This window comes from Amphiura filiformis, chromosome 20 (genome assembly GCF_039555335.1).
Source record: "Amphiura filiformis chromosome 20, Afil_fr2py, whole genome shotgun sequence".
NCBI classification, from domain to species: domain Eukaryota; kingdom Metazoa; phylum Echinodermata; class Ophiuroidea; order Amphilepidida; family Amphiuridae; genus Amphiura; species Amphiura filiformis.
The window spans coordinates 49,345,948-49,369,762 of NC_092647.1; the positions used below are offsets into that span (position 1 = coordinate 49,345,948).

At 38.3% G+C, this 23,815-nt stretch overlaps 1 protein-coding gene across 1 annotated transcript; it reads right to left on the bottom strand.

Moving 5' to 3' along the window:
- Window positions 1-6,754: 6,754 nt before the first annotated feature.
- LOC140142361 (uncharacterized) lies at window positions 6,755-17,563 on the bottom strand. Its single transcript, XM_072164330.1, has 2 exons — window positions 17,384-17,563; window positions 6,755-7,750 (listed from the first exon to the last, which is right to left on the bottom strand). Exons 1-2 carry the CDS (start codon window positions 17,561-17,563, stop codon window positions 6,863-6,865), a joined length of 1,068 nt encoding a protein of 355 aa, XP_072020431.1. The 3' UTR covers window positions 6,755-6,862.
- Between the last annotated feature and the right edge of the window lie 6,252 nt (window positions 17,564-23,815).

Consider the following 23,815-nt stretch of genomic DNA (forward strand, 5'->3'; position numbering starts at 1 on the left):
GACTTTTTGAGAAAAACAGCTTTTTTTTTAATTGCGTAAGTATTACTTGTTCGATTTCATTCAATTTGGGTTCGGATAAAGTGTTGATGAATAGAAACTAGAAGAATAGTTTTGGTACAATTTTCAAGCCTTCCTATTTATTTTATTATATCGCGCCTTTTGTGGATGTAAGGGCTTTTGGAACAAAAGAAAGTTACCCCTTTTCTAGAAACCACCTTTGCAATCAAATTTGAGCCCATTTGTTTGCACTACTTTATGTAACTTACTAAATGCTTTCAAAATCAAAAAGAAAAATTGAATTATCTTATTTACTTTTTTCATAATGAATTATTAAATAAATCCGGGAAAATGACGTTTTTGAGCATTTCCGAAGCTACAGCCTTTCATAATTACAAGGGTTTTTTTCACACACAGTGACCCCAAAATAGTTCCTTTGGTTTTAAAAGTTAAAGAACATTCAAGGCTACTATTATGCATCAAGAAATTATTTTCCCAAACGGGAAATATACGATATCTCCGGAAGGGAAAGTGGTAAGAAGGTCAAACAACCACCAAAATGTGTATTTCTCACACTATAATGTCATGTCAATTACTCAATTTCAGCCAAAAGTGGACGTAAGGGCTTTTGCAACAGAGCTCTTCATATGTTTTTTGTAAATTAACATTATTCGTACCTGTCTTTTACCCACGCAGTATTATTGTTACATATACAGATTGCATTTCATCTTGCATGCAGAGGCCACATTTAAATCGATTCGTTTCACATCCCCTCCCCTCCTCATATTCTGCGATTAGTCAACATAACATCACTTTCAAGTGTTTTGTGGGACTCCTGAGGATCTAACATTCATTATCTTAAAGGGCCTCGCCGCTTTCCTCGAAGATGCTGAATACTGATAGCAATGTTCATTTTGCGTGAACACTGCTATTATGAACGTCAATATTTGCATTAAAAAACCGACCCTCCCTCACTCCTCACTTTTCCACAAGTGTCGGGACGTGCATATCAATTTGTAAGCGCTCTTTAGCAAAGTCATAGTTCATTCATTGAATTTACAACTGTATGAATAAACAGGCGAAAATAGTAACTCTTTGCATAAGATTTGCAATTTAAAGAGAATTGGTCATTGCTCATTCTAATGACGCTAGTATATGGACAGTGTGCTTTTTCATTTAATGACATAAAATTTGAAAAATATTGTAAGGAACACTTTTTTGACTTTTAAAACCTACATTTTGGTCAAAAAAATATGCTTGGATAGGTAGTTTTCAACAGATTTACCATATTCGACCTGCTATAACATTGAATTGCGTTATCTGTTGACCAGTCATAAAGGCCCATAAAATTCACTGCTTGCTTGATTTCGCCATATTAAAATATGGTTAGGTTGACGATATTATATTCCTTCATGTACACAGCATAAGATCCATGAGATTGCACACATTTCAAATACAACGTTATATTGATACTGGGATGCCTATCATGCCTTGAAAAGGTTGTGGTTCAGTGGTTGCATCATACAACCGAGACTTTATACATTCTGAAACACCCAGTAAGATATGGTTACTCGTTTTATCACTTCTACAGATATTACTAGTTCAAGTAAAAATCAGTGCATAGTGCAGTTATTCTGCACAGCAAACATGATTCGACCTTTGCAATACTTAAACCTGGTTAACAGGAAATTACTCCAGCAAAATCAATCGATAAAGTCTAGCCCATCCTCCACATTGAATGATGGACTGTACTTATGCCCAAATATGGCACTTGCCAATTAATAATCACCCACTTGAAATCCCCTGGCTCGCTCCAGTGACATATATGGGAGTTGCTTTTGCTGTTATTTGTCACGAACATATCAGGGAGGTACGAACATTTGCAGATGCATGGTTTAGCGTTAATGCCCTTCGGAAGAGAGCGGTCCAAAAGTGAATGATAGTCACAAAGGTTGCATTCGATTAACACAGGCAATTTTGCAGGCCATGCGTGCCCTTCCTTACTAAATCACCAAAGTGCGAATATTTACAAACATCTAAATTAGCTAAAAATTTAGGACATGTTACAAAACTATATTTTCTAGAATTTCACAGAGTACAAAACATATTGGCCGGTTATTTGTCACACAGTGACGTTAACTAGGCAATGCTCTATTACCTATAACATGGACCGTTTGTAGAGGTCACGCGTCAATGGTGAGAGCACTGTGTATTGTGTATAGGAAAATGAACAGTAACTGCAGTATGGATTGAATATAATACTATTATACAGCGCACTGAATGCTTTATTGTTCTATTGTGTCCGATTTGAGCGCTGACATATTGGAAAATGTTGCCAATCAATATTCATGAAGTCGTGCGATTGACACCTACAGTTGTTCAGTTGGGCGACTTCATTGTTAGGTGCTTTTATTCATACATTGGGCGTATCGAACTGCATCGGTTGGCTTGCAAAATTCGGACAAGTACAGATGTTTTGAGCACACATTGCTATTTTACGCCTTAAAAAGGTGTAGGAAAACGATAGTAACATGTTGAAATATTCAAATGTCCAGCTCGATGCGCTCGAATTATGTGATAAATTTGGGTACCCCAAATCTTGCATGTGTAACGAGGGGGAGGGGGGGGGGCAAAGATGGTTTGACACGTCAAAGAGGGAGGAAAAGTCGTTTGGGGCGTCAAGGGGGTGGCAAATATTTTATTAGTGGTGTGCAATAATCATGTGTACCCCGGGGCGGTCAATTCTCAAAATGGTCTAGCAAAAATCGCTTGCACCCCCTTTGGCATTGTCAAAAAATGTCCCTCCCACTTTCGTGCCGAATAACCTTCCTTAAAAATGCTTCTCCCCCCCCCCCCCAGCTTTTGGGCTGCCAAAAATCTTTGCCCCTCCCTATAATTGACCATCCGGGGTACACATGATTATTTCAGTGCACCACCTGTTATGAATCACGCCCAAATATTGCTCTGATCATAACGATTCAGAAATAGTAGGCCCATATGGCTATATGCTTCTCGAGTTATTAGCAAACAATAAATAGGGATAGCCATCAAAATTTCATGTTGCCCCTATTGCTATCGTTTTCTGGATAGAACTCATCAATAGAAGTATTTTGGTGGTTAAATGGTCAAAATCGGTCAAAAACTTTTCGAATTATGAATTTTCAAAGTTTCCCATTCTGACCGGTCATTGGAACGAAATGAAATGACAAGGTCCAAAAATAGCAATTGGGAGCAAAATTGGCATAATCATATATATATATATATATTTCTTTATTTTAACATATATGCAAACATGAAACAACATATTGTGAAAGTATCAAAGGGGTTTCTTATGAAATGGCACTTTACTAGTCAATGGCATAAATTAATTTTTCAAACCGAGGCATTGAAATCATGCATTTAGAGAACATTTGGCAAAAATCATCCAAGATGGCCGATATGGCACAAAATCAAAATTGCACTAAGTACAGGTGAACTTTTTTTTCACAACCAAAAATGTCAATGTTATTGGGTTTAATATGACCAATTAGTAGGTGTATGCAAAGAAAATCTTAAGTGTCATTGAAGGTCATTGACTCATTCACAACAATAGAGGTTATCCACTTCACTCATCATGCTCATGTGTGACTTCTAACAAAAGGTGCTGGTTCCCGTAGTATTCCTTATTCAATACAATTCAATGCATGACCTCGAAGTTAGCTGCATGACTTTCGCGGGCTATTTTGAAACAGTTATGGTTGCACATTCAGGTACTTCTTTTGAAAGTTCTAAACAAGGTATACGCCGTAGAAGTGACGTCATAATCGGATTAACTACCATAGCAATAGATGAATACAATTTTGAATATACCGCTCTGCACTGCAGCAGGTTGCACTCATCACCTGTCTTCAATCATATAATAGATTGAATACAATACCGCTCTTTTCAAAGAGACTAATCTTACAGGTGCAAGTAATTAGCATTTCTTTGACATCTATGGTTCAATGCATCGGTACCGCATGAACGTTGTAGCGCGGGGCGATATAGCCAAAATTGTATTCATCTATTGCTATGGTAGTTAATCAGATTAACTACGTCACTTCTACGGCGTATAGCCAGCAGCAAGTTGTAGATGGTATAGGCCTAAATATAAGAAAACGTTTAGGGTTGAAATCAGGTGAACAATACATCGAATGAGCACGAAACTTCACATTTATGTTCAGAAAGGTGTCTTCTTAGCATGATTCGAAAGGAGTATGGAAATTCCAAAGGGAAGCTGGTTATTTAATTTGTAACTAGAGATCTACTTGTTCAATTTTTTAACCTTTTTACAGAGGGTATGATAGAGGTATTACTGGCAACTCTGCCAAATTACAGCTCAGTAGGCCACGTTGTTCACCTGATCTTATTGACATGAATATTTTGTGCCATTCTTGAGCAGTGCTGAACCAGGAGGGTGAAAGTGCATATAGGAACAATGCCAAAAACTACGTCACGCCGGTCACGCTATTGTTCGACTTAAACTACATCATTCGCCATTTTGTAAATATTAACGCATGATCGTTGCTTTGAAGTTTCCACCGGATAGTCTGTGGATAGCGCAAGAGCATGCTTTGACCATGCGCAAAAAAATGAATATCATGAAGATGTTTAAGATTGATTCTTAGATGTTTCAAAAATTACCGTCATATTGCATAGATTCATCAAAGAATGGTTTGAAGTACTAACCTTATTTAGTAATTTTAAAAAATCGGGAGAATTTTACAAAATCAATGTTTTTACCTGTCGGTATTACAACTCGTGAAACACATTAGTGATGTGCCTGGGTGACCTAATCTACTAACCTTTAACGTTTCCTCTATGAACTCTAACCCTCCTGCAATATGGCGCCTATTGTCTAGAGTTAAACTACATCATTCGGTGTGTTACGTAATAGCTACGATGCCTATCCCTTTATATCCCTGGCTGAACTCAGCCACTGGCAATTAAGCGCACTGTGGCGATGGACCAATTTTGACCAATCTCGCACTTACAGGAAAATGAAATAAGTTATGTTGCTGTAATTTGCAAGATAGTTACAAAACATAATTGGCATTAACATCCCCAATTTTTACAGAAAAAATATGAAAAATAAAAGAATGAGCTCAATTTAGAAATGTCTGTGCAAGCAGTGCACAGTTGAGCGCCCTGCATGTCTATGGGAGTGTTCTAATCAAGTTGATGGTTCATTGGTCATCCCTACAATAAACAACTAACTTGTGAAGATTCTTATATCCGCCACACAGAGCACACACTTTCCCCATGCTGATGAACTGTCCGTAAGCGAAGTGGTAGAGCGTGTTCATTCAAATGAGCGCCCAAACCAATTTGGGCCCTGCATAGGATTGTGTTGTAGGCGAACCTCTGTTTTGTGTGCATGCGACAACTCAAGCACATCCTTGGGTGGTATGATAGCAAAAGGAACTTTTCGTTCGTGTAGGCGCTTTCACGCGACTTTCGTTTGATCACTTATTGACAGTAGCCTGCCTATTAAAGCGTTAATACGCTGTCAGGTCAGTTACCGATTTAATGGCGGAACTCCTTTGTCTCGAACAAAAGGCACCTTTCGATGAATAGCTTGGCGGAAATTGAAATCGGCACAAAGCAACAATGCGTTACATAATCTTTTGCTCTTCCAGGTTTAATAGCTCCATGCTATTATGTATGTACAGCAGTATATATTCCAAATAGAGGTGAAACCATCTAAAAATGGTAAAGTGCTCAACCATAAAGGGAGCTTATTAAAACATAAAATTTGGACTTGTATATACTACATGTCTTGACAGATCTGTTTCGTAAAGGCCGTTAGGCCCTCACTCTTCAGAAGACTCGATGCATAATGATGACAAAATTAATATACACATACCAGTGGCAATAATGTTACACTCAGCAGATTTCACTTAAGAGATTACACTTAAGTACAGCAGTATAGACATTTTAATAACAATCTAACAATAATCTTTAACTATTTTAGACTTGTATATATTGTGATGTTAATGTGTCTAAATGCACTCCCACGAGCCCGCCCTCAGGGGGAACCTCGTTCAATGGAATTACAGGCGACGCATCAACATCTCAGTACGCGTGCATTATTTTGTACAATTTCACTCCCAACAAGTGATACGCATTTATTAACCTCTAATTCATTGATAATTATACCAGTGATTTAGGCGCAAGATTAGTTAAATTAAATTAGTCATATAGATGTATCTACTTTGAACAATATTCCAAAAATAGAAATAAAAAACCTTTCGAAAGTATTTGCAACTTTGAAAGAAATTAACATCTAAATCATATTGTATACACTACATGTATAGGGATGTATAGCGTATGCATTTGATATGCACTTTTGCATATTTTAGTGCATATCTTTCCAGTTCCCGGGTATCATTTACAACATATGTTATTAATTATTATTAATATCCCATTTTGTAAAGTGCGAACAATTCACTCATGCTGGTCTATCTGGACATGATGATTTTAAAAATGTTATTAATCCTATGCGTCGTGCGTCTTGTGCCACAAAGGGACGTTGCACAATATAGAAGAGGAAAGCCCGGAGGAAAGAAGAAACAAGAAAAAAGGAAGAAGAAGAAGAAGGAGAGGAAAGGAGAAGAAAAAGAAGAAGAAGAAGAAGAAGTAGAAGAGGAAGAAGAAGAAGAAGAAAGGAGAAGAAAAAGAAGAAAGGAGAAGCAGAAGAAAGAAGAAAGGAGAATACAAAGAAGAAGAAAGAAAGAAGAAAGAAGGAGAAGAAAGAAGAAGAAGACAGAAGAAGCCAGAAGAGACAAGGAAGAATGACCAAGGAAGAAGGAAGAAGAAGGAAGAAGACGAAGAAACTACATATCATTCAAAGCCCTTGTTCCGTCCAGCGAACTGCTTCATTATCTTGGCCTCTCATATTTTTCTTAATTTTGTCGTTCTCTGTTTTTTCTCTAAGGCTCAATATGATATTGTAATCGCCTTTCTTCAATTTGATGTCTTCATTCACTGAGAAATTCCCAGTATGTTCCTTTATCATGGCTGTCAGTATTGTTTTTGGAATTGGATGAACGTCAAGCGGTGGTTGGTCTAAGGTGACAACTAGCTCATCATCATGATAGCCAATGGCAAAGTCCTCATCCAAGTGAAATTCTGTCATTTCTGCATTATCGATCATGCGTTCCAACTTTCGACTGGAAATGCTCACATTCCTCAAAACTATCCACAAACGATATGACTGCAATGCCAGAACAAGGACATTTTTGATCATAAAGAATATCAAGCTTTGTTGGTCGTCAATGTCATGCTCAAAAGTTGTTATTAGGTATAAACGAAAGCCTAAGAACGGAGCGTCCTGCAAGAACATGTTCATAAGGATTGTTCGCACTTCGGGATTGGATGAACAACATGTACCTGAATTGGAATCGCCCATTTTGCGTTTTTGCATGCGTTTCTTCGTGTGATAAAACCCGATAAAGAGATCAAGGTCAATTGTAAACTGGAAGAGACTCAGGGCGGAAATACCAAGGACAACAATAGATTGTCCTGCGTTACACGCTATCTCATCTACCGTAAGACCCGTCTGAAGAAACTCCAGTATATCCAATCCCATACCTACAAACGTAAATAACATGTCAGACAATTTCTCGCGTGTCAATCCCCCTCTCGGTAGAAACCAACGTCCAAGCACCAGAAGAACAACTAACAATTGTTCAAAGGCCAAAAGTGCACGTCCGAGCCACTCTGTTGTTAATAGCTGAAATTGAAGTATAGAGAAACAGTGCATTTAATATGATCATTATTATTATTATTATTATTATTATTATTATTATTATTATTATTATTATTATTATTATTATTATTATTATTATTATTATTATTATTATTATTATTATTATTATTATTATTATTATTATTATTATTATTATTATTATTATTATTATTATTATTATTATTATTATTATTATTATTGAGCCCCGGTAGTGAGCCTGGAAAGCACATTGTGTGATCAACATAGCATATACTATCAAAAGCTAAGGGAACAACCCAAATGTTCGATGAAGCCCTATAAACGAAAGTCCTTTCGTTAGAAGGCTAACCCCCCTCTATAACGTAAGTTTCAAATATCGAAATTTCCAACCCGTATTCATTGGGCAGGACCGTCGCTATGGTCGATGGGGTTGTGGAGGGGTGCAACATTGCTAGGATATTGATCACGTTTAAGGGATGTGGCTGTAGGAACAAAGACCAAACAAACATATTCTTGTTTACGCCGTAATATTGTAGTATTTCAACCATTTTACAACTTCAGCTGTGTAACTTGCACAAATTCCCGCTAAAAAGTGGTTCTTTGAATTTTTTAAAATACATTAAAAATCGCATTGGACTTTTCGTACTGATTATACTATAATGATTACCTGCCTATAATGTTCTGATCACACTATAGACTGGGATTATATGTGACCCCATTGCCAGGCAATTTGTTCCTATTGTTCCTTGTCTGGAAAAATTCAGGGACCGTGCTTTTAAATAACCCGCCAGAACACAATAAGGCCATTGACCTGTGTAGTGGTCATACGTTGTTCATTCGACCATAAAGATTTCTAGTCCCTCAGCAACTCATTAAAAATGCGTTGCATCAGGTCAGGGATTCTATTATAATAATTCTAATCCTTTCTTTGAGGTGAATAGATAAAAGAGAGTTCTTGAAAAACAGGTGTGATGTTGTAGATAATATATTATCATCAAAGTTGCTGGCATATAGGACATTTCGTGGAAGTGGCGCTTATTATATATTTCTTGTAAACACAATCTAATGTGGTACTCGCTACATGGAGAAGGTCGGTCTGCAAATGTCCATGCATGAAGCTATATAGTAGAGATATTATAGCTTCATGTTCAGTGTAGATCTCGTTAGTTGCTGTATCTTTATAAAAAAAAATCGTGATGCATTCCTTCTTGTTATGGACGATATTAATTTTGATATTACTGTGACAAAATCCATTCCCTTCTCAATTGATTAGGCTCCAGACTTAGGCTTTCTTTTCTAAAAATAAATCATAGGGCCTAAAGGCAATTAAATATGGGCTAAACCCATATTCGGTATGCGGAAAGTTTTCATAGTCATCTATTACCTATACCAGGGGTCCGCAAATAGCGTGGCTTCCCGAGTGGCGCGAGGCGCCGTTTAGATTTAAAATAAATAAATAAATAAATAAATAAATAAATAAATAAATAAATAAATTCCCATGTTCTCCGTGTAAAGACAGGCTAAAATAGTGCAAAATATTGCACCAAATGGCGTCATTTGCGCCTCAACTTAAAAAAAACCACGTTAACTTCACAGGGGCACCCTCTGACTCCCCAGCCGTGCTAAAGCACCGCGAAAGCTGCTTCGCAGCCATTGAGTGGCGCTTTTCAGTCTTTATTTCATGTGGCGCTTCAACAAACCTATTTGAGGAAGCCTGACCTATACCAGTTTTCACCCCGTTGTGGCAGTGACGTCAACGTTTTGAAGCAGCTGTTTCGCTCGCGCATCTATGCGTGCGAGTGTACACCAGCGCTTTGATCGAACGCTAGGGAGTGTAATGAAATTCATACAGTGCTGATGTCACTGCCATATCAGTAGCCTGAATCCTTAATTAATTCTGGCCTCTAATGACGGCGTCTTTTATTTACCCACAATCCGTCACTTTGCCTTATTCACCAACAGCACAACCCGATGACCGTGCGTAGTTGTTGAAAAACTGAAGGATCCAGTCTACCACATCAGGGTGAAAATGGTATAGCTTATCGCAAACCAGCCAAATTTGTATATGTTTGAATAGCTATAGAATACCCGTGAATATAGTGTCAGAAACTCTCACACATCTTGGGATAACCTTGTCATTAATGTGAGACAGAAAGCAACGCCATTTTGGGGATATATTTGAACATTGCGAGGGAAAACATTGCGGTAAAAATGTAAGTTAATCATGAAAATCGTTTAATTCTAATAATATCAACCAGTAACGGACACTTAGCCAAGACTATGTGAGAAGTTTGGGGTATGTAAAGCATTTTCTTGTTATAAAAAGGAAAAAGCAGTCCAAATTAAACAACTCGATATTTTAAAAAAGTACATTTTGAGAAGGCCTACGCTGGTTCTTTTAATTCTAGTTCAAAATCTGTTCATCACCTGCAGTCCGATTTGGTATCTACGGTTTCATAAAAGTATTGGGAACTCTTTTGGATGGTATTTTGATTTAAAAAAACGATACTGTTAAAAATATCGGTATTTATGCCAGCGACATTTCTATTATGTAAAATGCATTGAAAATTGTCGGCTAAAAAGTGCATAAATTAAAATCGACGAACAGTAATTTGAACAACAACTATCTACATTCAAGCGGAAACGCTTTTAATAACGGTTCAATACCACCTTTTTGGGCAATCGCTTTGAAACCAAATATGAAATTCTAGGCCATCTGTAAAAAAGTGCGTGAGCAGAAATGACCATGAACTTGGGTCACCGAAATAAGTGTTTATATTGGTGTCAGGCCTTTCATAGTGATACAACAATTAGCCCCCAGATAATTTCATATTTCTTTCATTTGAACCGTTATTTGTTAAACTGCGATTTCCGCTTTTGAAATCAATAGAATGTATCAAAAACTTTTCGAAAGTCGATTTTAAATGGCCTAAGCCGACAATTTTCAATGCATTTTACATAATAGATACGTCGCTTGCATAAATACCGCTATTTTTAACAGTATCGTTTTTGTTAACCAACATAACATCCAAAAGAGTTCTCAAGACTTTGATGAGACCATAGATACCAAATCGGACTACATGTGATGAACAGATTTTACACTAGAATCAAAAGAACCAGCGTAGGCCCTCTCAAAATGTACTTTTTTTAAATATCGCGTTGTGATAAAAATGACTGCCTTTTCCTTGTTTTTTATAACAAGGAAAAACTTTACTTACCTCAAACTTCAAACGTAGTGCTGTCTCAGTGTCCGTTACTGGTTAGTATTATTCCGATTAAGCGATTTTCATGATTTAGGCCTACTTAGCCTACATTTGAGCAACTATTTGCCCCCACCGTGTACGAATATATTCCAAATAAGGCGCTGCATTCAGTATCACACTAACGAGAAGGTTATACTAAGATGTGTAAGACTTTCTGACACTATATTCACGGTTGTTCTAATGGCTATTCAAACTTATGACAAATTTGGCTGGTTTGCGTTGTTCAATACCATTTCACCTAGTCTTGGTACCAGCCGGTTTGTGCTCCTCCGTCACTAACGGTGACGGAGGAGCACAAACCGGCTGGTACCGAGACTACATTTCACCCTGATGTGACAGTGACGTCACATCCGGGATCACGTCAGTATAAAGCTGGTTTCCACAGAGGAGTAAGATATCTTACTCCTCTGTGCTGTTTTCATACTACCATGCCGGTTGCAATGAGCGGCGTGGCGCACGCGCATTGCAGACAAACGGACACAATCAAGACTTGTCATTGGTTGAAACGCTCTGCCGCTTGCCGGGTGTTCGTGATCGCGCGCCATTATCGTGATGATCGGGGATTCCTTTTTTGTGATGAAGGCACTAGCCGAAATGTCCGTTTTCCAGAATGCAATGAACATAACTCTGTACTCCCCCGGGGATGATGTATTTTGCGACACTCATGGCGGGAAAGAGATATGAAACGAATTTTATTAGGCGCAGCATCACTCGCTGGAGTTCGATGGCGCTGGTGTACATACGCACGCGCTTAAAGACACCGCATAGATGCGCGAGCGAAACAGCTGTTCACAACGCGTTGACATCACTGCCACATCGGGGTGAAAAATGGTATAGGTAATAGATGACTATGAAACCTCAAACTCGCCCCTCGATAAAGGTTGGCAATTGAAGCAGGCCTCAGTTTAGCGAACTTTGTCTAGTTTAATGCGATGCGAGTGTAAGCGCCGCTCAGACTGTGAAGGTTTCTGGATACCGAATATGGGTTTAGATTAGGCCTATATCATGTCCTCTAGGCCATATAATTTATTTTTGGAAAGGAAAGTCTAATCTCGGAGCCTATTCAATTGAGAAGGGACTGGATTTTGTCATAATAATATAAAAATTAATACTTAATACTTAATGCCTCGCGATTTTTTTGATATCCAGCCATAGTATTTTAATTGATTAAACTGAACATAAAGCTATATCTTTACTAGCTTCATGCACTAATTTGCAGACCCGCCCGGCCTTCTAGGCCTACATGTAGTGAGTACCACATTAGATTGTGTTTACAAGAAATAATAAGCGCTGCCTCCTCGAAATTTCTTATGCCATCAGCTTTGATGATTAAATATTATCTACAACTCGGCACCTGTGTTCAAGGCCTTTCTTTTATCTATTGACCTCAAAAGAAAGGATTAGAATGATCAGAATGCCGTCCCTGACCCCTTTCCACACATTAATAATGAGTCGGTAAGGGGAACGTGCTACCGTTATACTTCAATGAGTACGTATGGCTACTACGCAGTTCAATGGCCTTATTGTGATCTGGCGGGAGTTTTAAAAGCACGGTCCCTGACTGCGTGGACATATTTCCGGACAAGGAACAATAGAGACCAATTGCCTGGCAATGACGTCACATGTAATCCCAGTCTATAGTGTGATTAGAACATTATAGGCTGGTGGTCACTTATAGTACGATCAGTACGAAAAGTCCAAGGCGATTATTAATGTATTTTCTAAAATTAAAAGAACCACTTTTTAGCGGGAATTTTTGTAAGTTACACAGCTGAAGTTGTGAAAGGGTTGAAAGACTACAATATTACGGCTTAAACAAGAATTTCTTTGTTTGGTCGTTATTCCTATAGACTCATCCCTTAAGTAACAATAATTCTATTTTATTTTGAAATATTTTTCTTCATAAAAAATTAGGACTTGCTGGATTTTCAAATAAAAAAGAATCAAAGTGCGGTACAGCTGCTTTAAAAAAAATGAACTTATACATTTATTTGAAATCATTTTGAAGCAACCATTGTAAAATTTAAATAGGCCTACCGTACTTCAGAAAATACTAAAATTTTACAATTATATATTAAATCCTTTAAAAAAGACCAACTTTGACCGATGTTTTAGCTACTTCTTTACAAATGTAATCGGACTTTTTGACCCCCCCCCCTTCCCTAACGAAAGGACTTTCGTTTAGGGCTTCATCGAACTTTTGGGTTGTTCCCTAAGAAACAGGAGTTAAAATGTTGGATTGGTCTATTAACAAATTTAATAATTTTCCGAACAATCAAAAGCAACTCCTCAATAGTATAGTATTACATGTATAATGCATTATAACTAGAGCGGTTCTCGGCTTTCGCGGTTCTCTGCATTGGCGGTTCTCGGTACAATACGGGTTGTGGAAGTAGCCATGTGTGATTCTGGTTGGTGTGTTCTGATTGATTGGTTTAGTCATTTTGTGCTGTCTTGGTCTGCATGTGATGTTTCTGTTCAGAACCTTGTATGAGCCCAATGTGTATTTTTTGTGCGATGTTGTTTGTCTGTCTGTGCCATTGGAATATTAAACCAATGCAAGAAATTGATTATCATATATTTATAGTTTGATTTTGAGATGATACTATGATACAGAGGGTTTGTTAGTAGCACAAAATGGATTTGAAATCCACTACCCACATCACTCTATCTCTACCACCTTACCCTTACAGGCCTATCCCACCCTAATACCCTACCACCATACCTCACGCAGAGATGCCACTGAGTATATCTTATATAACGGGAAACAAGTTTATTTAACGAATTAAATGAAAAAATAAAATCTTTTTAGGCCTATGATATATAAAATAAATCATTTTTAATATCTTATTGACTGCTAGCTTTGTATAATCATAAACCCTTGGTGGTCTTGAAGCAATGTCATTGCATGGTTTTGAAGTTATCTTGGGCCTATTATTTTAACAGCCATCATGGTCCTAGCAGTCAATATTCGATATCCCCGGATAAACTTGATAAGAGTTAAAATACTTGGATTAATTAAGTTTTCTTCTTTAAGTTTTCTTCTTTTTTTCTTTGTCAAGAGTTAAGCCTATACAAAGTTTCCGTTTGGCAGTTTTATTTTGTTACTAAATTTCATTTTATTTTACAAATTCGGCTATACAAAAGAAATCAACGAATATTAAAATAATTGTTCTTATGCACATGTATACGCAGATGTAAATACAAAATCAAAGGTGAGAAACTATACTACTTTGTTTCTTAATAAATGTACATCAGGCAACTATTATAGCCAAAAGGCCTCAAATCGAGCAAAGAAAGGTAGCAATGGGACGCTTAAACAGTCCCTGGCATATATACCATACATGTATAGGCCTATGTATAGTAAATTAGTCTGCTTTATCTGTTTTGTGCTGTTTAAGCAAATTTAAACATAATTTCCATGAAATGTAAGCTTTTACTGTCAGATATGTCCCCTTTTAATTTTGAGCAGAACATTAACAAGTGAGGTAAAGCAAAGAAAATTGGAATTTACTATACTACTAGCGCCAATGAATGTTATACGATTGTAAAGCGGTACGATCCTCGGGGTGGGGGTGTGTGTGTATGTGCGTATGTGTGTCCTGCACGCGTATTTTTCTGCAACTATAACGGGACGCAATACGATACCGGTATGTTATAACAGAGAAGATCAAACTACAATGCGCCGTAACCCCCGATAAGGGACGTAGACCGCCGATAAAGCAGTCCAAACCCCAAATAAGGCGCTTTAACCCTAAATGAGGAACATAAACCTAAGATAAGGCATCTAAACCCCACATAAGGTGCCTTAACTCTAGATAAGGGTCGTTAACCCCAGATAAGGGTCGTCAACCTCAGATAAGACATCTAAACCCAAGATAAGGCGCCTTAAAGCAATATTATAACATTTTCAAACAAAATAGATTAGCATTTCTTTGCCATAAAATGTTAGCTTTTACTGTCAGATATATCCCTTTTATTTTTGAGCCGAACAACTACTTCAAAGCAAAGAAAATTGGAATTTACTACCAGCGCACATGTCGCCAATACGTACCACTCCTTCGGTCATGTTGTGGTACGACCCTTTGTTGTGTATATCACCGTCGCGCACGCCGCGTAGTACTGTGTGTTATGAACATCGTGTATGCATTCGACTAACAATTCCATCGTAATAATAAAGGGCTGAATCAGCCTTTTATTCAAAATCTCTGATTTTGACAAAACTACAGCACCTAGAGTCTTGATTTTTGCAGGCTATATTGGTTTAATAAAGTACAATTTAATCGTGTAAAAAAATGAATTAAAAAATTCAGTGAGGGCGTCCTCCTCAGCAAATGTAATAATATGGCTTTAACCCCAGAGACGTAAACTCAGATATGGCAGTCTAAACCCCCGATAAGGCGGCGTAACCCCAGATAAGGGACGTACACCTCAGATAAACCAGTCCCAACCCCAAATAAGGCGCCTTAATCCTAAATAAGGAACATAAACCTATAAGATAAGAGTTTTTAAACCCCAGACGGCGCCTTATCTTTGGTTTAGACTGCCATATCTGAGTTTACGTCTCTTATCTGGGGTTGAGGCGCCTTCTCTTGGGTTTAGATGCCTTATCTGAGGTTTTCGACCCTTATCTGGGGTTAACAACCCTTATCTAGAGTTAAGGCACCTTATGTGGGGTTTAGATGCCTTTTCTGGGGTTTATGTTCCTTATGTGGGTTTTAGACTGCTTTATCTGGGGTCTACGTCGCTTATCTGGGGTTACGGCGCATTATCTGGGGTTTATATGCCTTATCTGGGTTTAGACTACGATATGCTAAGGTTAAGGCATCTTAGCCACAGGTAAGGAACGTAAACCCATGATAAGGCCGTCTAAACCACAGATAAGGCGCCTTATCCCTAGATAAGGGATGTAAACCCAAGATAAGGCAGTTTAAACCCCATCTAAGAGACACGAACCCCAGATAAAGCGGAAATGACACACTTATGCTTCTGCTCTCATTCAAAAATCACATTTACGCTCTACCAAATGGGGGCCATCTTGGATTTCTGGGCAAAAATTATTTTGTAACGTCAAATTAATGTCAGATTCGGATCTCTTGAGGTCGCCTTACCGGAAAAAGTGTCTTTGTACACGATTTTAGGTAATCTGGTTCAAAACTTATTTTTTTCAAGATGGCGCCGGCAGCCACCATCTTGGATTTCTGGGTAAATATGAGTTCGTAATGTCAAAGTAATGTCAAATTTGAAATCCTTGGTCGACTTATCCAAGAAAGTGGCTTTGTACACGATTTTAGGTCCTCTTGTTCAAAACTAAATTTTTCAAGATGGTGCCGGCCACCATCTTGGATTTCTGGGTGAAAATGATGCCGTAATGTCAAACTAATGTCAGAATCGGAATCCTTGTACTCGACATATCCGAAAAAGTGTCTTTGTGCATGATTATAGGTGCTCTGGTTCAAAACTTAAATTTTCAAAATGGTGGCGGCGGCCATTTTGGATTTTGGCCTCTAGCGAAAAATGCCGGGATTTTCGCGAGGGACATGGTGGCTATTTTTTTTCTAAATGGTCCATAGAAGTCGAATCAATCGTCAAACCTTACTAGCCAGAGAGTGGTCACCAAATTGAACTTTTTCACCTAAGTTGAATCCTTTAACGAATGGGTAACCAGTGAAGCTGTATGAAAGGGGATCATAAATATTCTTGAATATGAAGAAATATGATTTGTGTGTGGGGGGTGGGGGTGTGTGTCGGAGAGACCCACTGTAAATTCCCATTCCAATTTGCAGCAAAAAAGGGTTTTTTTTCCATTTGAAGACATGGATTATTAAAAAAATAAATAAAAATAAAAACCGCATTTCGCATTTGACTTTTTTCACCTGCTACAGGAAACAAACATGTTTTTTTTGCCTTTGAGCACAAAAACCTCAACTAGAGCAGATCATAGAGCAGATAGACTGATGTGGCCTCTCTACTAATAATAAGATCTGATCAATTTTGAAATTTGACCCCTGTATGACCTTAATTCTTTTCTGAGCAAGGTGCATTTTTGCCACCCAAGTTTGTCCTATTCTTTGAGGTAAGATTATGATATCAGGGAAATATTAAATCTGATTTTGGACCTTAATTGCACGGGATTTCGCTTGCCTCTTGACTATTACATGTTTTATATAACGATTGGAAACGAATAACAAGTAGGCCTAAGCCTGTTATAATTGCCCGGTATAATTGCTATTGTTAAAACGTCGTGTCTTAGAAATCAATTATATTAAATAAAAACATTTGCTGTTGATGTTCAAAATGGGACCAAGTTTCAAAAAGCAGAAGTGGCTTTTTGAAACTTGCTGCTTTCTTTCCGTTTGTATGCATCTGAACTTACATCTAACTCGTCATTGTGTACATCCACATCCATGTCCATACGGCATCGTTCCAAAGCATCCAAACATAGATCCGGCGAGTTATGGTCATCGCGGTAGCATCTATTATCCATTTGTTCTTCCCGTATGTTTATCTGCACCACTTCCAAGAGACCCAGTTGTGGTACAGAGCCAAGCAACATAATTAACATGATTGGAGAGACCCTGAAAATATTATATAAATCAATTGTATTAAGGTTAGCAACTTTTTTTAAACTGTTGCGATTTGGTAGTGAGCTTTAGTAAAACTTACATTGGGGTCAGTCCATGTCAAAACAGACTGAGTGTACACACACCCTCTTGGATTTTGCTCTCCTTTGGCTCAGAGGTACCTTTCATGGACCCCTAGGTGAGGTCACAAGAAAAAAATTCAAATTCCATTTCGTTTGCGAATGGCGGGCCATCAAAGTTTGGCAACTTTGACCAAAATTGGGAATTTAAGGTGTCCAAATGACAAAGTGCTCTCTTTGAGGGGCATTTTCTTCTTAATTGACTCAGTTGTGACCCTCTTATCGAATGTGGTCACTCACTGGCTGTGTCTGAAATGCCTAATGCCAAAAAAAAAAAATAGATTTTGGAATTTCGTTGGGATTTCAGGGGGGGGGGGTCAAAATCAGCACTTCGTACTGTTCAATCAAATTATCTTTGATTTTGAAGGACCCATGATAATGTCACAGTGCACTTATAGGTCCTAATTATGTTCAAAATGGATTAACCATTTGCCAATGTGTATGAGGAATTCAAAAAAAGAGAAATTTCTAGACCCCTTACAGAATTTTAGGCCCCCCTAGAGTGGTTTAGCCACAAATGGCGCTTAAAATCGGCAAATTTTGACCCCTAATAACTTTAGGTGTACACCAGATATGAATTTCTAGTCTTTTGTATCTGAAAGAATGTAGCCTAATGTTACTCTGAACATAAGATTTGTTTAATATGGAATATTTTTTTCGCAAAATTCCAAGACTGGTCTGGTCGGAGTCTGCATAAACAGCACGGGCTAAATATCAATTGGGGTATGTCTGGAGATGATGTTAAATAGTTGTTTGATAGAAAATGTACTTTCCATAAGTTTACATTATGGTGCTCTTAATGCAGCGAATTTGCCTAAAATGGCAGATTTGGTGAGGCTGAATTTCAGCTTTGTGGGGGGGGGGGGGGGGCACAATTTCGGACTTTATGTAACATTGTGCGGTTGTTATCAAATTTATAGGGGTTTGACGTGATATTTCTTAATCTTCGTCAGCAATTGGCATTCATCACAGCTGAAATAGGCCTACACTTGTAATGTACCAATTTTTTGAACATGGAGGAGCTTAAAAATAGGCATATTCGGAAAGTTTGAATGGCCCCCTGGGGTCAAATGTTATAAACTTACGGTCCAAAAACAAATGCGCGGATTCCTGGCTGTCCAGTGAACTTACGCTGTTTCTAACAGTTGGGACCATTTAAACTTTCTGAGTGCGTACCACTTTTAAGAAACTAAAACTCCAACCACTTTCAGAAGTCAGAACTGGTAAATTACAAATGCATCTCAGGTCTGACGAACACTCATTTGTATTTAGGTTCAGTAAATATCGCCTCAAACCTCAATAAATTTGATAATATCAGAATAATGTTGCTCAAATTCAGAAATTAAAAAAAAAAAAAAATCAAATTCAGTCTCCTTAAATCCGGCATTTTAGGCTAATTCACCCAATTATGAGCGCCATAATGTAAGCTAATGGAAAGCACATTATCTGTCAAACAATTATTTTACACCATCTCCCGACACACCCAAATTAATATTTAGCCCGTGCGGTTTATGCAGACCCTTACCAGACTAGTCTTGGAATTTTGCGAACAAATATTCGATATTAAATGTCAAGTCTGTATAATAGCTTTCATTTGACTATAAAATAACGAAATCTTAATATATACATTGTACTGAAAGGGTCAGTGGTTACAAGCACTGATTCTGAAGCCTGAGTGTTCCACTTACCGTGTCCATTCGGCATGTTTTTTGCAGCAAAGTGTGACGCAAGATTCTATAACTATAGCCAATAATGACGAGATACCAAACGCAAGGGCAACATAGAAATATATACCCTCGTTGAAAATCTCGTTGTAACCAGTATCATAACCGTAAATAGGGCCTGTGGTAGCACTGCAATGAAAAACGGGTATTATTAGCTATATTTTAAATGTGATATGGTTCTAATGTATAGGCTATTAATTCAATAGTTCCAATTTTCATATACTCGTATGAACGAATAAGGCAAAAAATATTCCAATGTGAAAATAACTTAATTTTATTGTTAAGATTTTTGTATTTTATGTCCCTGGACGGAGACTTGTGCTTTACATTTCCCCATAGATAGAAACAAAGTTACTTTTGCTTTGGTGAACCCTATGACATAGGCCTACCTCGTAAAGGCTAGAGAAAAAGGCAAATAGAAATACGAGCTTTCACTGAGCTAATTGTATTTTGATTTGCTGAACCATGAAATGGTATCAGCCTATTAATGTTATTTGCTTACTTACTAACTTACTTACTGAGCAACCTTTTGGTCTAAAATGGACATATCTCGAAATTCCGCGAAGGTATGACCCCCCAAGTAGTGTCAAATGAAAGAGAAAAAAAGTAAAGAATATAATAAAAAAGAATTCCCCACCCGGGGGTAACACTCATCATAAGACCCGGGTCAATATTCATATGGGTCCTTTTCATATCTCAAAATGCCAACCCCCTGAGTGGTGTCAAATGAAAAAGCAATAAGTAAAGAATATTTCCCAACGGGGTGACACTCCTCATAAGACTCGATCAATATTCCTATTTTTGGTCTCCCGTGACAGTGGTATACCACAATACTGCCACAGGCCCATGGTTCAGCTATGGTACGGTAACCGCTCTAGTTTACCCGGAAAAACGGACATTTTCTCATCGTAATGTTTTTTGGTTGTGATTAATCCGGGGGGGGGGGTCTTCAAAAAATTGTACGGTGATGTTCCACACAGATTTTCGGATCACTAACCTTCTCTATACCTGCTCTTTGTTGTTTTGCCACCCATCAGTATAAAAAAGTAGGTCATTGGGTATATTCGACTATTCGACTTTTAAAAAAGGGGGCCTATTGACAGACACATACCGTCACCTCAAAAATTGAGTTCCCCACCCCCGCCCAGTGGTGTAACTAGGGTTGGTAGCGCCCGGGGCAAGAAACAAAATTGGCGCCCTTCCCCCCCCCCCCTCCACCCGAGAATATCTTAGAGGCGGGCAGTGACGTAGCTAGGGTTGTGGCACACAGGGCAACAGGCGGCATAAGCGCAACACGTGACGTACGAGGCTGGCGAAGATACAGGGCTGACCAGGCGGCGGATGACATGATCGAGCCGGCAACTCGTGAAACCGCCCGGCCGTATGGCATTTTCCATATACTCGGTCAGTTTTGTGGGGTTCATTATCGAACCCCAACGGTTTTAGCTTGTATTTATATTATTTATCAACATAGGCCTATTTGTTTGTGATATTTCAAGCGTTTTAAAATTTCAAAATAATCCCATTCAATTACACGGTTGACGATGAAAATTTACTGAATTTAGGGACTGCATGTCATACACCACCTGGGGCTGACAGCCCCATTCCAAATACACGGTTAGCAATTACAAATGGAAAATTAACATACTTGCAGTGTGGTACACGGTCGTACCCCGACGGTTTTAGAGTAAGATAATTTTGCTTTGACACCACCACATAACAAATTTAGAATTGTTTGTAAAGATTTCATGATTGTGTGTTAATCCAATGGCGACCTCAAAATTGGCGATATCGCTTCCATCACCGCCTGCAGGGCAAAGGATACATAATGGCGCCCCCAATTCTTGAAACAATTGCGCGCGGATCGCGCGAAATTTTGGACAAATAAGGCCTACCACTAATTAATTTTGGTTACTAGAAGTTGAAAATCGGTCTTAAAATGGTCTTTCAATTGATTTTGTGCTGAAATGCGCTTGTGTTCCAAGCGATGAAAATCAGTTCATCGCTTGGAGGGGCGCAGAATCGATGATAAATTGGTCAATTTGGCGCCCCTTAGGGTGGCACCCGGGGCACGTTGCCCCCCCCGTAGTTACGCCACTGCCCCCGCCGGAGCATAACCAGGGAGAACCCCCTGGGAATGATTAAACATTCTTGGTTTGTTTTATTACAGTATAGTCACATTGTTGTTCTTAATTTACTTACATATATACGACGATAGTAAATACCATACATGCTAAGATAAAGGCGAAGAAAAGAGATCGCACAAAGAGCCCTTTAGAGACATTTTTGCACCGTGTGCAACTACTGCAGCAACAGTAACAGTGCACCTTGCCACAACTGCAGCACACGCCATATTTGTCCATGGTTATACTTGAGTGGCATAGGGGCCTTACACGGAATAATAAGCTGCAACAAAACATAACATTGGTAATTTATTTCGATATTAGGGTAAATTGGGGTAAGTGGGACAGTGGGGTCATAAATTTGGGTAATTGGGTGGGAGGAAGCTCAGGTTATTCATCAAGAATCCGACAAAACTACACGCTGGTTAAAAGCAATCTGGAGTAGGGAAAATACACTATGAATAAAGACAAGGGGCCTAAATATTCGGCAACAAGAAAGTTTGGTGACGTCATCAAAACCAGACAGAAGTGTTGCCGGTGCTAAAAACATCTAGAAACAACAGTACCAAAGTGAACAACATTCCTGATAGGAATTGAAATATTTATGATGAATGTCCAAATTATCCCTACTCCAGCGTGAGTGTCCCCATAGTTGCGTGTAAAATGGAGGTAAATGGGACAGTTCCAATTTACGGCTGTGCAGTACTTCATCACAAACTGGTTAAAAATATATCACATAAGCTACATACAGTTTGTGTCAAAAGGCAAACAGTTTTCTGCACAACGTACAATGTCTCTGTTATGAGCCCACATTTAGCCTTAAGGTTAGATCTATTTTAAACTGTTACGATTTGGTAGTTTACAGCATCTTGCGAATAGTGAGCTGTGGCAAACATTGCATTGATCATTTCATAGCGAGTGTGTAGAAAAATTTAAATATCACAGATATATACTTTTGTAGGTCCTGTGGTTCTTGAGTTATGTTGAAAAGAGGGCTGATTCAACAACACTTTTATAAAACGTACATAACTCATTAACAACAATAAATCAAGCAAGTTTTCAAAGTATATGAGTTGTAGATTGAACTTTTGCAAAACATCAAAGTGTTATTGATTTACATAATGAAAACCAATTTTTTTTTGGCTGCTTCCCACTTACCCCTATTTTACCCTACTTAATCAGAAGGGTAGCGGGCCCATATAGGTCCCTTGGCAGTGGTGTATAGCCAGCAATTCTTTTTGGGAAAAACATCCTGGGGAAAAAATGTAGGCCTATATCTTTAATACGTAAGGTCAAAATTTACAATTGATGGCCGTCCCAGCTACATACATTTGAGTACATATCATTAGATTTATAAAGTTTAAAAAACAACATCAATTTGTAATAATTTGCCATCAAATTTGTATTATAACACAAATTTCAAAAAATCAAAATTATTTGATATCAGGAGGACAATCCTCTTTATTCAGAATGCAATTCGATATGTCTGATGTGCTATCATGCTCCACTGTGCAAACGTTGCTATCTGCCCCCTCAATTTGAAGACATTCATATTAAAAATCGAATATTTCAATTGGACGATTATTTAGTAGTGGTGTGCCCTTCTGGTAACTTTCGGGCCCTTTTAGGCCAAAACCGGTTTTTGCCGACAAAGTGGCCAAAACCTGTTATTGCAATTTTCTGCCTAGTTTAAACCGACAAATATGGTAACAAGGCGGTTCTCGAACGAGTCTCGCCTGCTTTTGCGATTACTTTTGGTAGAGGTAAATGAATTTGGCTGTTCTTTGCCGGGCACGATTACCTGACTGATGGTGACTGTACCCAGCAAGTTTCATGCTCATCCGACAGTTTTAACTAATTTCACCTCAGATGACCCCTGGTGACCCTGAAATGACCTTAAAAAATTTGGCTCTAACTGTACCCACCAAGTTTCATGCCAATACGAAAGTTTTTAGTAATTTGACCTCAGTTGACCCCTGTGTGAACTTGGATGACCCCAAGATGATCTTCCAAAAATTTGTCTCTAAATGTTGATTGTAGGCCTACTCAGGTTTCATGTCCATGCAAGTTTTTAGTAATTTGACCTTAGATGACCCTGGGTGCCCTCGGATGACCTTGATATGACCTTCAAAAATTTGACTCTAAATGAAGGCCTGAGCGCAAGAAGACCGTAAGTCCACTTGGCCCCTCAACATGTATACAATAAAGCTGTGTATAGTTTCGTATAGTATATATGTTCAGGGGCCAGAAGACATCTT

Bases quoted from the DNA above. Each gene is read 5' to 3' on its own strand.
- LOC140142361 (XM_072164330.1), bottom strand. From the start codon at position 17,563: ATGTTGCTTGGCTCTGTACCACAACTGGGTCTCTTGGAAGTGGTGCAG. The intron at 7,751-17,383 runs GTAAGTTCAGAT...CTTCAATTTCAG, and splicing joins TACACAATGACGAGTTAGAT to CTATTAACAACAGAGTGGCT.